Genomic DNA, 14,691 nt, shown 5'->3' on the forward strand with positions numbered 1-14,691 from the left:
GATAGAATATAAAAACAGGGAGGTATTGCTGCAGTTATATAAGGTATTGGTGAGACCGCACCTGGAATACTGCATACAGTTTTGGTCTCCATACTTAAGAAAAGACATACTTGCTCTTGAGGCAGTACAAAGAAGGTTCACTCAGTTAATCCCGGGGATGAGGGGGCAGACATATGAGGAGAGGTTGAGTAGATTGAGACTCTACTCATTGGAGTTCAGAAGAATGAGAGGCGATCTTATTGAAACATATAAGATTGTGAAGGGGCTTGATCGGGTGGATGCGGTAAGGATGTTCCCAAGGATGGGTGAAACTAGATCTAGGGGGCATAATCTTAGAATAAGGGGCTGCTCTTTCAAAACTGAGATGAGGAGAAACTTCTTCACTCAGAGGGTAGTAGGTCTGTGGAATTTGCTGCCCCAGGAAGCTGTGGAAGCTACATCATTAAATAAATTTAAAACAGAAATAGACAGTTTCCTAGAAGTAAAGGGAATTAGGGGTTACGGGGAGCGGGCAGGAAATTGGACATGAATTTAGATTTGAGATTAGGATCAGATCAGCTATGATCTTATTGAATGGCGGAGCAGGCTCGAGGGGCCGATTGGCCTACTCCTGCTCTTCGTTTTTATGTTCTTATGTTTCTAAGTCACACACCATCCTGACTCGGAAATATAGCGCTGTTCCTTCATCGTCGCTGGGTCAAAATCCTGGAACTCCCTTCCTAACAGCACTGTGGGAGAACCTTCACCATATGGAGTGCAGCGGCTCACCATCACCTTCTCGAGGGCAATTAGGGATGGGCAATAAATGCCGGCCTCACCAGCGACGCCCACATCCCATGAACGAATTATTAAAAAAAACTCCCTTGAAGTTAAAAGTAGAACAGGGGAAATCAAATACATCTCATGATTGTATTAGGCGGTCAAATATCTACAGGATATGAAAGGTAAATAGGGCTTTTTTTAACTATCTCCAAGATGATCTTGGGAATCTGCCCAATTTAATTTGCATGTAAATAGCTCCCCAGAAATGTATGTAAATACACCTGATCAAAAAGCCAGCAGGACCACCCCACCCATAATAACTGGTGTGCCAATCAAAATGTCATCTAGTTGTTCCAGCCCCTTTTGAACTCTTGGGACAAAGCAAGCAGATAAATGAAATGGTATAATTTTAAAGAGGATGCAGCACAGAGAGACCTGGGGGATTCACCTACACAAATCTTCAAAGGTGGCAGGACAAGTCAATAAGGCTTTTTTTAACAAAAAAAAGCATACAGCATCCTTGGCTGCTACCAGGGACGAGGGACTTCAGTTATGCGTGACTAGAGAAGCTGGGGTTGTTCTCCTTAGAACAGAGAAGGTTTTGGGGTAATTTGATAGAGCTGCTCAAAATTACGAGGGGTTTTGATAAGAGTAGATAGGGATAAACTTTCCACTATGAGGGTCGGTACTCAGGGCACTGATTCAAGATAATTGGCAAAAAATCTGGGGGGAAATGAGATGTATTTATGCAGCAAATTATGAATGGCACTGCCTGAAATGGTGGTAGCAGCAGATTCAATAGGAAATTAAATACTTGAAACAGAAAAAATTGCAGGGCTATGCAGAAAGAGCAGGGGAGTGGAACTAATTGGAAACCTCTTTCAAAGAGCTGTTGCAGACATGATGGGCCGAATGGCTGCCTGCGTTGTATGATTCTATAAATGGGGCTGTAATTTAAAATATTACCATGGTTAATGTCACACTGCTACCTGTAACAGACATCCATTCTGCTCCTGGGTTATTGTGCATTGGTTATTTTTGTCATGCATCTTCAGGGTTAAAAACCAGGTGTGCTCAATGAAAAGACAAAAAGAAATATGGCTTAACACTGCATTCTGTTGTGGTTACCAATGGTTGCCTGCAATTCATAGCGCTGGTATCATTGGCAGCAGTTTCTCTTAGCTGGAGCCTGCATGGTGCAGAGCAGCTGGAAAATCTTAACACAAAAAAGTGTATAAGTTACATGTGATTTTCATTCAAAGTGGAAAAAGAATGCAGTTGCATCCCAGGACTTGCAATCACAAAAACCAGACTGGAAGGTGTGATCCATGAACCAGATTTTGAAGTAATTGGTTCTTCTGTTTGCATGGTAATGAATCTGTGACTGCTGCAGCAAGTTTTGCTACTGAAATAATAAAAGGTTCCTGTAATCTAAATTCTGATTCATAGATAGAGGAGGAATATTTGAACTCTGTTACCCTCCCTAGTGACCCAGTAGTAAACCAGGTCATGTATGTGGCTGGCTGATTTGACCATTAGGTTCTGAGGTCACCCGGTGGAGCATGTGGCCTTTAATCACTATTCCCCGTATTATTTAGAGGGGAGGGGAGGGGAGGTTAGACAATTTCCCCTAAGTGGTAATGAAGAATACGTTTCATCCAGATACATTGAGTTGGCTAAAATTAAATCATTGGATAGGCTTGTGAATTTTTATTTCAAAGCAATGTGGTGATTCCCTGGACAGTCACAGTTTTCTGTATCGTCAATGGGGAATTGGTGATAGTGCCTTACTTTGGTAGGGAATAAAACCTTGACACTGTTTGAGTGTATTTCATATCTAGTTGCTGGTTAGAATATTTTAGCTTTGGCAGCATTTTGTTTCCAATTCTAACCCTTTTTAGTGTCTGAATGTTGTCCTCCTAATTGCCTGTAAGATTCTACCAGATCACCAGTTCTACCATGCCATTATTTACATATGAATCATTGAGTTGTTAACCAGAATTGAGCTACTCGCCACTTGAAGTGGCTTCTTTTGTTGTTGCATAGGAACAGGAGTAGGCCATTCAGCCCCTCGAGCTTGTTCTGCCGTTCAATTAGATAAAGGTTGATCTGTACCTCGACCCTGATTTTCCCTGTCTTTGTTCCAAGTCCATTGATAATCTTACCCAAAAATCTATCGATCTCAGTCTTGAAATTTTCAATTGTCTCCCAGCAGTCACAGCCTTTTGGGGGAGTGAGTTCCAGATTTCCACTACCCTTTGTGTGGAAAAACTGTGACCATCAAGTAGAGTCCTAGCTGAAAGCAGTAATTTGGTTTGAAGGATTCCTGGGAGTATTTTTTACAAGGTTGTATATAACATATATCTTGCCAGTGCACAATCTGGTGTGTGGAACTCATTTCACTTTTTTTTTCATTGGACCAAAAAAAATGCTGACTAGAATTGCTGCCAGTTTTTTTATTATAGAAACTATATCAAAGTGGCAGCCATAAACTTTGCCATTCCCTTCTCATTACTGATTTTAAACATTTTAGAAAATTTGTTACTACAATAGCACTGCCTCATGGATCCTTACAATCAACACATGATTTTCTTTCTTCCGCCCTCCCCCAGTGCCCAAAACTGAATGTACACTTATAACCTTAGATTTAAAGAAAGCATAAAAACCCAACCAGCAAAAGTACACACATAACTATTGACTCCTCTTCAGCTAAATAGCAATTCACCTGCAGCAGAATGACCAGAACAGCTCAAAACTATATACCAAGCGCACCTGCTCTGCAAAAATCCCACTCCATTCTACCAGAGGCCTGTGGTCAAAAGCACTCACTCCTACATATCAAACTTCTTGTAGGACAAAAGCTTTAGATGCCACAAAACCCATAATCAGTCCCTCCATTCTCAATATCCCTCCCTATCCCCTGTCGTGCATAAACATGGCTTGCTATCACCAGGCAGGGACCACTTGCATCACATGTAGTTCTCACTTTACAGCAGCAACCCAGCTCAACCATGGTGCTGTCCCTTCCAAATGCATATCTAGGTTTTAAAGAAAATCTGTCAGTCTTATCGCTGTCTGAGCAATTTATAGACTGAAAATAGAAAAGTACCAACTCTTTCTAAACGTATGCACTGGTAACAAGTGTGCTGATCTTAAAGGGAAGTTTTTCTACAGGAATAACTCATTGGATAAAGTGTTGTATTGAAACCTTTTGATGTGAAAAGCTTCTATATCAATGTAAATATTAGGAATCAGTAGTCTTTTGTATGGAGCAGGGTACCTCATTAAGGTCTCTTGTCCACCTCTGGGTAGCCCATTCCTTGAAAATAAGTGGAATTGGCAGTGTGAAGAATCCATTCATGAGGTTTCACCTTGGTCCTGTTGAAGGCATTCAGTGTTGTATTCAGCATCCTAGGAAGGTGCTGAGTAAGACCCATCTGATGTTCTTGTGGAACTAATGCCAATTTGTCTATTTTTGAGCCAAAGGATGTCAGTCTGTCTCTCATGCTGAGAACAGGTTGGTCAGACTTGTAACTAATGATGGAGGAGACATGTGAGACTTGGTGGGTCCAAATGCATACAGGATGCTGTGAACTGATATCTTTCCTGGGAACATTCTCAATACCTAATCTGAGCTGAAAGTGTGCTTTGAAGAACTAGAATCCAACTTTCTTTCCACTTGGATGAAATTGGATCTTGCAGCCTGTATGGTTTGCCAGGGATTAACATGGTCCCATCAAGTCCCATTCCTAGTTTGCAGCAGAGTTTTTTTTATTTCTAAGAGTCACACCCTGTCTAAACATGGCGTAAGCAGGTGATGTGGATATTGGTCAATAGGAATAGCTCAGTTTTGACAAATTTCAGACTGGAAGCTGGCTGATGACTGGACACCAAGGATGAGTCAACCTGAACTGAGTTAACTGAAGTAGGTCCGGTGGGCCAACATTGAGAATCAGCTGAAGGATACCTGATAACGCAAGAGTAAATACCTTCCAAAACGGGTTTTTAGAAGACAATTTACAGAACTCTGAAATACCAAATGCAAATAAACATCAATAAAATCATTTCTGGATCCCATGGACAACAGCAAGGAGGAAAAGAACCAGAGGTGTATTTCACAACATGTACAATAGAAGGGAAGAAATCATGTGTGCCATGGACAAGCTGGGAATTTCTTGGCTGGAAGGTGGTGCTTCTCCTCTGTGTATATTTGTAGACATCAGTTGAATGAGGGAATGTTTGAGTCTCACCACCTGGCTTCCTTCACCTGAACAATACACAGGCTGATCACATTTCAGAACTTTATTACATAAAATATGCCAATGCACATAGTTAAATCATAAACTGTTGTAGATGCAAGTTATTCTTGTGAAACCCTTCAGACTGCATTTTTTTTATTATTTTGAATGTGTGCTTGTGGAATAGTAAAAGCATTCCTGCACACCGAATCATTCTCTCTGGCTCTGATTTCCATTGTGAGGGACAGTTCACTATGTTCAGCAGCCCTTTAATTTCTTGGCCAAGCGTGAGTCCTTGCGGAGCTTGTCTTCCAGGGCTAGGTACTTGATTGGTGCTAACTCTTTGTGCCTGTGAATATGTCATGGGTTATAGTATTAAACTCAGTCCTTGAAGCTGGAAGGAAACCAATTAACAACCTTTCGTTACGATATATGTGAAGCATCACATTTAACGGTTCTATATAAGTGATCGTATTGTGATGAGTGTAACCTTTTAATTCTTAAATCATGGGGAATGGATTAGCACATCGATCACCTCTGACAGTCAGGTTCAAATCCAGCCCAAATTGATAGGATAGAAGTCTACTCTCAGTAATGGCTATAAGGGACCAACAATTCTGGGCAGTTTCATCCCAGTTCCCAGGAGATGTAGGCCCAACTCACAAAATAGTTCATGAGGTGGCACAAATTGACAATCTTACATAAGCATAGCTGGTGTGGGAAATGGAGGTGTAACAACAACAACTTGCATATATATAGCACCTTTAACGTAGTAAAATGTCCCAAGACGCTTCACAGGAGTGTTATGAAACACAAATTTGACACCAAGCCACATCAGGAGATATTAGGACAGGTGACCCAACAGCTTGGTCAAAGAGGTAGATTTTAAGGAGCATCTTAAAGGAGGAGGGTAGAGTGGTTTAGGGAGGGAATTCCAGAACTTGGGGCCTAGGCAGCTGAAAGCACAGCTGCCAATGGTGAGACAATGGAAATTGGGGATGCACAAGAGGCCAGAATTGGAGGAGTGCAGAGACCTCAGGGGGTTTAGGGCTGGAAGAATGTCGGATGGGGTGAGGCCATTGAAGGATTTGAACGCAAGGATGAGAAATTTAAATTCGAAGTGTTGCCAGACAGGAGCCATTGTAGGTTAGCGAGCACAGGGGTGATGGGTGAATGGGACTTGGTGCGAGTTAGGCCACGGGTTTGAGTCTTGGATGGGCTGAAGATGATATGAACAGGAGGTGATCCAAGGTTAGGCTGGGCAGCGTAGAAGCTCATTTATCTTGAATCTAAGGGTGCCACAGTATACTTTTATCTGGAAGAACTTTTTTTCAGCAAAGATGCTGACACTGAGTACCCAAAGTGGCAAAGTACGTCACTCCCCAGCACTGACATACCTTAACTGCATGAACATGCAAAGTTTGCCCACAAAATATAACGCAGGAAACAAACAAAAAAGATCATCCAGAACAGGAACAGAAAGGATCCTCATGCCTACAAGCACAATCTAATTCTTTCAGTTAGGCTCATAATCAGCTGTGTTAATTTAGTAAATTGTGAAAAAAGGAGAGTTGTATTTCTATCAAGTCTCAGAAGTGTCCCAAAGAACTTCACATAGAAATAATAAACAGCTTGGTCAAAGAGGTGACTGAATGTTATGTAGGCAGGCAGATGCAGCAAATATTTTGCCCACAGCAACTACCTGCAAACAGCAATGAGAAAAATGACTAGTTAATCTATTTTTGGTAATGTTGGTCAAGAGAGGAATATTGGCTGGGACACCAGGAGAACCCCTGCTCTTCAAAAAGTGTAATGGGATCTTTAACACCCATTGGAACTGGCAGACAGGGCCTTAGCTTAACATCTCATCTGAAGAATGGCATCTCCAACAGTACAGCAGTCTCTCAGTACTATCAGCCTAGACTTGGACCCACAACCTGATTCAGACTGTAACCAACTAAGCCATGTAGACATTACTTTAGTGGTGGAAATATGTAATTGGCTGTATTTGATGCTTAGTCCTTATCACTTTGAATGCTAACAACTGTACCTATGGTTAAATCACTGTAAAACGTGATCTAACTGTGTCATCAACTAAAGTTGAATCACTGCCCAAATAAAGAATCATCAGACACTGCTCTCTCTAAGTGCTGCCAGGATGGTATCTCTGCTGCTGTTAATTCAGCTCTCTCACATTATAAGTCAGACAATATAATTCTTCCAAACTAAATTATGACATCAGTACTCAGGATTTAAACAAAACGAGTTTGAAAGCACTGAGTGGGGTGGGGAAAGGCAGGTTCTGGGAGCACTATGGGGAGATGGGGTTAGAAGCAGTCCAGAATACATGGCTGGGCCATGAGTATTAGCCCAGGTCTATCAATAGGAATAAGCCATTTTATTCTGATTTGTTTCATTTTATTAGTCTCATTGGTACTTAAACCTATTGGATTAATCTACCTTTAAATCATCTACATTTAGTCAATATTTGATTGACTGAAATTAAGACTTGTCTGTTAAGTGACCAAATCATTAATCTTTCCTTTCCAGGGGTGTGGCACCTAATTAAGACACTTTCATATGCTGCCTTTGAATAGTGTGATGTGACAGACACGCACAGGAAACAGGACTTTTAATTATGTAGGTAACATCCTTATTTAAACCTGTTTAAATTGCCTGTGGAGAGCTGCGATGGATATGACTCTATAAGATATGTACTCACTCTGCCCAGCTTATTAATGATTCAAAGGAAACAGAAAGCAGGGAGCTCCATTATCAAGTGCGCTGCCCTGTGTGGATCTGAGCCAGACAGGCCAATCCCTGGTCTGTGCAGAGTCACCTGATCTCAGCCGGGCCAGTGGTAGGGGCTCCAGCCAAATAGTAGCAAATCAACCAGGGGGTTCCCACTTTTGACCACTATCCAGTGACCCCCCAGCTAGAAAGCATGGAGACAGGGAGCATGCTCGGTATACGTGCCCAACTTGGTCAACCAGCCTGCTGATCCTCATTGACACACACACACACTTGGTCAAAGTTCTGGAGAGCTGGTGGTATCAGTGCAACTCTACCCCAGCAAGTTAGCATCTTCCAGAGAGGATGGAGGGAACAAACAGTAAAGATGCCACAATTTCAGGACTTCAGTAACGTGGATAGATTGGAGAAGCTGGGGTTGTTTTCCTTGGAACAGAGACGGTTGAGAGGAGATTTGATAGAGGTATTCAAAATCATGAAGGGTCGAGACAGAGTAGACAGAGAGAAACTGTTCCCATTGGCGGAAGGGTCAAGAATCAGAGGACATAGATTTAAGGTGATCAGCAAAAGAACCAAAGGTGACATGAGGAAAATCATTTTTACACAGTGAGTGGTTAGGATCTGGAATGCACTGCCTGAGGTGGCGGTGGAGGCAGATTCAATCACGGCCTTCAAAAAGGGAACTGGATAAGTACTTGAAGGTAAAAAAAATTGCACGGCTACGGGGATAGGGCGGGGGAGTGGGGCAAGCTGGATTGCTCTTGCAGAAAGCCGGCACAGGCTTGATGGGCTGAATGGCCTCCTTTTGTGCTGTAACCATTCTATGATTCTATAATTCAAAAGTGAAATGAGAATCCTTACTTGTTGAGGCGCACTTCAAGGATGTGGATACGGAACATAGCCTCAGAGCAGTAGGCCAAGTAAGCCTGTTCATCTTCCTTGGTCATGGTTATCTGGTTCTGCTGGTACCAATGCTGCTTCTTCTGCAGCTCCATGGCCTCCTAGAAAGAAAGAGCATGAAACAATTAAGCAGCCATCTTTAGCATAGCACTTACAGGGGAAGAGAAGTCTAGATGGACCACACTTTGTCGACTGAAACTAAAAGATAGGCATAAAAATATTTATTGAACTTTAATAAAAAGTCAAATAGCCCACCTCCAGGAGGCCTGCCATATCTCCTTGCCTCGATATCGCTGCAGTGATGTGATTGATGTGGTGGCAATGGGTGCTGCCTCTTCAGACAAGCCTTAAAGAACTTGCATTTGATAGCGCGTTAATACATTCTCTGGATTCCCAAAGTACTTTGCCGCCAATAGATTACATTCGAAGTGCAGGCTGACATGGCCTCGATTTAGCATCTCATCCAAAAGATGGCACCTCTGACATGCAGCACTCCCTCAGTACTGCATTCAATCGTCAGCTCAGATTAGGTGCTGAAGTTCACAATGACCATTTAACTCCCCTTCCATGCTAGCTGACACTGTCAACTGGTTTCCAGGCACCGTTCCTCCCCCCCTTCCCCTTCCTCATAAAAGACATCCTTTCCAACTACCACCCCATCTCCAACCTTCCCTTCCTCTCTAAGGTCCTCCAGCATGTCATGTCCCAGCTCTGAGCCCATCTACCCTGAAAGACCCTGTTTGAATCTCTGCCAATCTCACAAGAACAACAACAACTTGCATTTATATAGCAACTTTAATGTAGTAAAACGTCCCAAGGTGCTTCACAGGAGCGATTATCAAACAAAATTTAACACCGAGCCACATAAAGAGATATTAGGACAGGTGACCGAACAGGTAGGTTTTTAGGAGTGTCTTAATGGAGAAGAGAGAGGTAGAGAGGTTTAGAGAGGGAATTCCAGAACTTAGGGTCTAGGCAGCTGAAGGCACAGCCGCTAATGGTGGAGTGAAGAAAATCGGGAATGCGCAAGAGGTCACAGCAATGAAACTAGCCAAAGTCATAAATTATATTCTCTGCCCGTCAACGACACCTCAGGGTAGGGGCACAGGAGTAGCGAGGGGTGATAGGAGGGAAGGGGGAAGAAATTAAAAAGTCTAATTTCTCTAGTGACTTTTATGACCTCAGGACGTCCCAAAGCGCTTTACAGCCAATTAAGCACTTTTGAAGTGTAGTCACTGTTGTAATGTAGGAAACACGGCAGCCAATTTGCGCACAGCAAGGTCCCACAAACAGCAAAGTGATAATGACCAGATAATCTGTTTTAGTGATTTTGGTTGAGGGATAAATATTGGCCAGGACACCAGGGAGAACTCACCTGCTCTTCTTCGAATAATGCCATGGGATCTTTTACGTCCGTCTGAGAGGGCAGACAGGGCCTCGATTTAACATCTCATCTGAAAGGCGCATCTGACAGTGCAACACATCCTCAGCACTGCACTGGGAGTGTCAGCCTAGATTTTATGCTCAAGTCTCTGGAGTGAACCCACAACCTTCTGACTGAAAGACGAGGGTGCTACCCACTGAGCACAGGGCTGACACCTAAAGGTATAGGTAGGAGCATGGGGTGGAAGGGGGAGAAGGAGAATTAATTCCCTTCACTCCCAGAAATTTTGAAAAGTATTTCTGCATTGATCACATCGGGAAATCTGTGTCATGTAAAACAGAGCACCATCTCCTAGGAGACTCAGCCTCTACTGTAACAGCTTGTGGTGTGGGAAGAAGGTTAAATTAAATTAAATAAAGAAGTAATAGCAAGAAATGGTGGTGGATAGGGTGCTGGATGCAGATTCAAACGTGGCTTTCAAAAAGGAATTGGATAAATATTTGAAGAGAAAAAATTTGCAGGGCTACAGGGAAAGAGCGGGGGAATGGGACTAACTGGATTGCTCTTACAAAGAGTCAGCACTCTTAGGTCTCAATGGGCCGAATGGCCTCCTTCTGTGCTGAAACGATTCTATGATTCTATGAAATCCTGAGACTATACTGGAAAAGATGCCCTTGTACACAGATACAGACAGGAACATGAGAGGAGCTGGTGGTGCAAAGTCCAAAGCTGGATTCTGGAAGGATTCCCAGCCTTTGGTTTAATGACGTACTTCAACGTGGGTGCCAGTAAGATACGGCAAAGCCCATAAATGTCAAACCTGCCGCTGCAAATCACACACGTTTATTTTAGTTTCAAGGGTTTATTAAAAGGATATTGTGGAGCTCTCCCCACAGCTCAGTTGAGAAGTGCACTGTCTAGTGGGACCAGAAAGATCCCAGAATCAATCCCTGGTCCCCGCTGAGTTAGCTGATCTCAGTCAGGTTGGCAGTGGAATGGCCTTGGTCTCCCTGGGCTGAGGTGGGTAGGGGGAATAAACCTAGATTCTCACACCTGACTGCTGTCCAGCGACCCCTGTTGGAAAGTGGAGTGTGTGAACACCGGGTGAGGATAGGATCAGGTTTGGTGTCTCTCGTGGCCGAGAGTCCTGCCATCACTGTCTAGGCTCGCTCATAAACAATAGAAAGAAAGAAGGACATGCATTTTTATCGTGCCTTTCACGACCTCAAGATGTCCCAAAGCACTTTACAGCCAATCAATCAAGTAATCACTGTTGTAATGTAGGAAACATGGCAGCCAATTTGAGCACAGCAAGGTCCCACAAACAGCAATGTGATAATGACCAGATAATCTGTTTTAGTGATGTTGCTTGAGGGATCAATATTGGATAGGACACCAGGGAGAACTCCCCTGCTCTTCTTTGAAATAGTGCCATGGGATCTTTTACCTTCACCTGGGAGGGCAGACAGGGACTCAGTTTTAACATCTCATCTGAAAGATGGCACCTCCAACAATGCAGCACTCCCACTGTACTGTACTGGAGTGTCAGCCTAGATTATGTGCTCAAGGGAGAAGATGCTGCCAGAGTCTCAGTAAAGGAAGACATAGTTGAGATAATGGATGGGCTAAAAATTGATAAAGAAGAGGTACTTGAAAGGCTAGCTGTACTTAAAGTAGATAAGTCACCCGGTGCGGATGGGTTGCTGAGGGAAGTATGGGTGGAAATTGCGGGAGGTACTGGCCAAAATCTTCCAAACATCCGTAGATACGGGGGTGGTGCCAGCGGACTGGAGAATTACAAATGTTACACCCTTGTTCAAAAAAGGGTGTAAGGATAAACCCAGCAATTATAGGCCAGTCAGTTTAACCTCAGTGGTGGGGAAACTTTTAGAAATGATAATCCGGGACAGAATTAACATTAATCCACAAATTAAGTGTGGATTGATTAGGGAAAGCCAGCACGGATTTGTTAAAGGCAAATCGTGTTTAATTAACCTGATAGAGTTTTTTGATGAGGTAACAGAGAGGGTAGATGAGGGCAATGCAGTTGATGTGGTGTATATGGACTTTCAAAAGGCGTTTGATAAAGTGCTGCATGATAGGCTTATCATCAAGATTGGGGCCCATGGAATAAAGGGGGCAGTAGCAACATAGATATAGAATTGGCTCAGGGACAGGAAGCAGAGAGTAGCGGTGAACGGTTGTTTTTCGGACTGGAGGGAGGTGTACAGAGGTGTTCCCCAGGGGTCAGTGCTGGGACTACTGCGTTTCTTCATATATATTAATGACTTGGACTTGGGTGTACAGGGCACAATTTCAAAATTTGCAGATGACACAAAACTTGGAAGGGTAGTGAACAGTGAGGAAGATAGTGATAGACTTCAAGAGGACAGACAGGCTGGTGGCATGGGCGAACACGTGGCAGATGAAATTTAATGCAGAAAAATGCGAAGTGATACATTTCGGTAGGAAGAATGAGGAGAGGCAATATAAACTAGAGGGTACAACTCTAAAAGGGGTACAGGAACAGAGAGATCAGGGAGTATATGTGTACAAATCGTTGAAGGTGGCAGGGCAGGTTGAGAAAGCTGTTAAAAAAGCATATGGGATCCTGGGCTTTATAAATAGAGGCATACAGTACAAAAGTATGGACGTCATGATGAACCTTTATAAAACACTGGTTTGGCCACAACTGGAGTATTGTGTCCAGTTCTGGGCACTGCACTTTAGGAAAAATGTGAAGGCCTTAGAGAGGGTGCAGAAGAGATTTACTGGAATGATTCCAGGGATGAGGGACTTTAGTTACGTGGATAGACTGGAGAAGTTGGAGTTGTTCTCCTTGGAACAGAGACGGCTGCTCGGAGATTAGATAGAGGTATTCAAAATCATGAAGGGTCTAGACAGAGTAGATAGAGAGAAACTGTTCCCATTGGCGGAAGGGTCAAGAACCAGAGAGCATAGATTTAAGGTGATTGGCAAAAGAACCAAAGGTGAGATGAGGAAAAACTTTTTTACACAGTGAGTGGTTGTGATCTGGATTGCACTGCCCGAGGGGGTGGTGGAGGCAGATTCAATCATGGCCTTCAAAAGGGAACTGGATAAGAACTTGAAAAGAAAAAATTTGCAGGGCTACGGGACTAGCTGGATTGCTCTTACATGGAGCCGGTACGGACTCGATGGGCCAAATGGCCTCTTTCTGTGCTGTAACCTTTCTATGATTCTAAGTCTCTGGATTGGGACTTAAACCCAAAACCTTGTGACTCAGAGGCAAGAGTATTACCCATTGAGCCCTGGCACTTGGAAGAGGTGATGGTGCATAAAGTGCTCATGGAGATGGGCACCACAGGAACAGTTAGCACCTTCAGGATGGCAGCAGAGGAAATATTACCATGGCATTGTGACACAGTACGCTGGTGCTCGAATGCACTATACCACAGGGTGGTAGGATATGGGTTCGTACCTGGAACTTCCTACACGGTTAGTCACTGTTCTGGGCCAAATCGGGGTGAATGTCTGTGAATGGGTTACTACCCTTTTTGGCTGCAGAATGGTGCATGGTTTGGGAAGAAAGTTAAATTAAATAAAGAAATAAAATCAAGAAATCTGTTAATCTAATGCAATCGTGAACTTTAAAATCAGCTTCAACTCCTTGGATAGTGATAACCCTCCTTGGGATGTTTTACTATGTTAAAGACACTTATATAAATGCAAGTTATTATTGTTGTTATGGTTCTTATAATAGGCTCTGGGGGCCATTTGCGGACTACTTTTCTTTCACGTAGCCTTCTCCATGTGCTGCTGACCCTCCATTCATCAACTGACAGGCTATGGGATGTATTACTGAGCTGGGAATCCAGTGGTATTCCCTTCCTTTTCCTTGCTCTCTGGCAAAGGAATGCCGTTCAGAGTCCGAGCTCTCGCAGCTCCCATGCAGCAAGTGAAAGTGCTTGGACTCACTTGTCACGGGCATGATCGAAGTCAGGAGTTCACTGCAGCTTCAGAACTGCATCCCGTCGTTCTGCAGTACAGCTTGTTGGAACACTCTAACCATCCAGCAAACATTGGGTGGGATTGTGGTGGTCGAGAGTGAATAATACTGAGTGAGGAAGATGTTCAATACCTTCTCAAACCGGCTTTGGATGAGGTTGGCTTTATCGATCAGCCTCTGCTTCATGTCCGCCAGGCAGTCGTTCCTCAGCAGAATGGCTAGTTTCTTTGTAATTTTTTTGGGCTGTCCGAGCCGGGCAAGGAAGGGTGCGAGGTAATCAAGCTCCTCCTCAGCACGCCGCATCAGCTGTTCCTCCTCTAACCGCCTCTGAGGAACAAAATGGTTGGCATGATAATAAATAGCTGACATCATTTGAAAACAGTAGGAGGTCATTTTCAACTTTGCCGCCTGGGCAGTAACCTGACCGAGCCAGACGGTCCATTGTAGAACCCGTCCCATTTTATTGCCATTGAAATTAATGGTACGGACATTGGACAGGTTCTACAATGGGCGGGCGATGCACTCGATCAGGTTACTTGCCCAGGGGACAATGTTAGCAATTACCCCGTGTATCTCATCACTGTGGTTAATACCAATCAACACTGTTCCCATGGAGCCAACTTTATCGTTAACTGCAACTGAGAAAAAGTAAAAGCACGACACCAACA

General features: G+C 43.5%; 1 protein-coding gene across 2 annotated transcripts in view; it reads right to left on the minus strand.

Annotated features, from left to right (window-relative positions):
* Positions 1–3,197: 3,197 nt before the first annotated feature.
* ccdc135 (coiled-coil domain containing 135) overlaps positions 3,198–14,691 on the minus strand; it is a 124,317-nt gene continuing 112,823 nt past the window's right edge. For both annotated transcript variants that reach the window (XM_067991192.1, XM_067991191.1), the window contains exons 16-18: positions 14,156–14,350; positions 8,613–8,752; positions 3,198–5,349 (exon numbers count right to left, since the gene is read on the minus strand). In XM_067991192.1, coding sequence (XP_067847293.1) covers positions 5,259–5,349; positions 8,613–8,752; positions 14,156–14,350 — 426 coding nt within the window. In that variant the 3' untranslated portion in view covers positions 3,198–5,258. The remainder of the gene's footprint in view (positions 5,350–8,612; positions 8,753–14,155; positions 14,351–14,691) is intronic.

Source organism: Heptranchias perlo, chromosome 10 (genome assembly GCF_035084215.1).
Source record: "Heptranchias perlo isolate sHepPer1 chromosome 10, sHepPer1.hap1, whole genome shotgun sequence".
NCBI lineage: Eukaryota > Metazoa > Chordata > Chondrichthyes > Hexanchiformes > Hexanchidae > Heptranchias > Heptranchias perlo.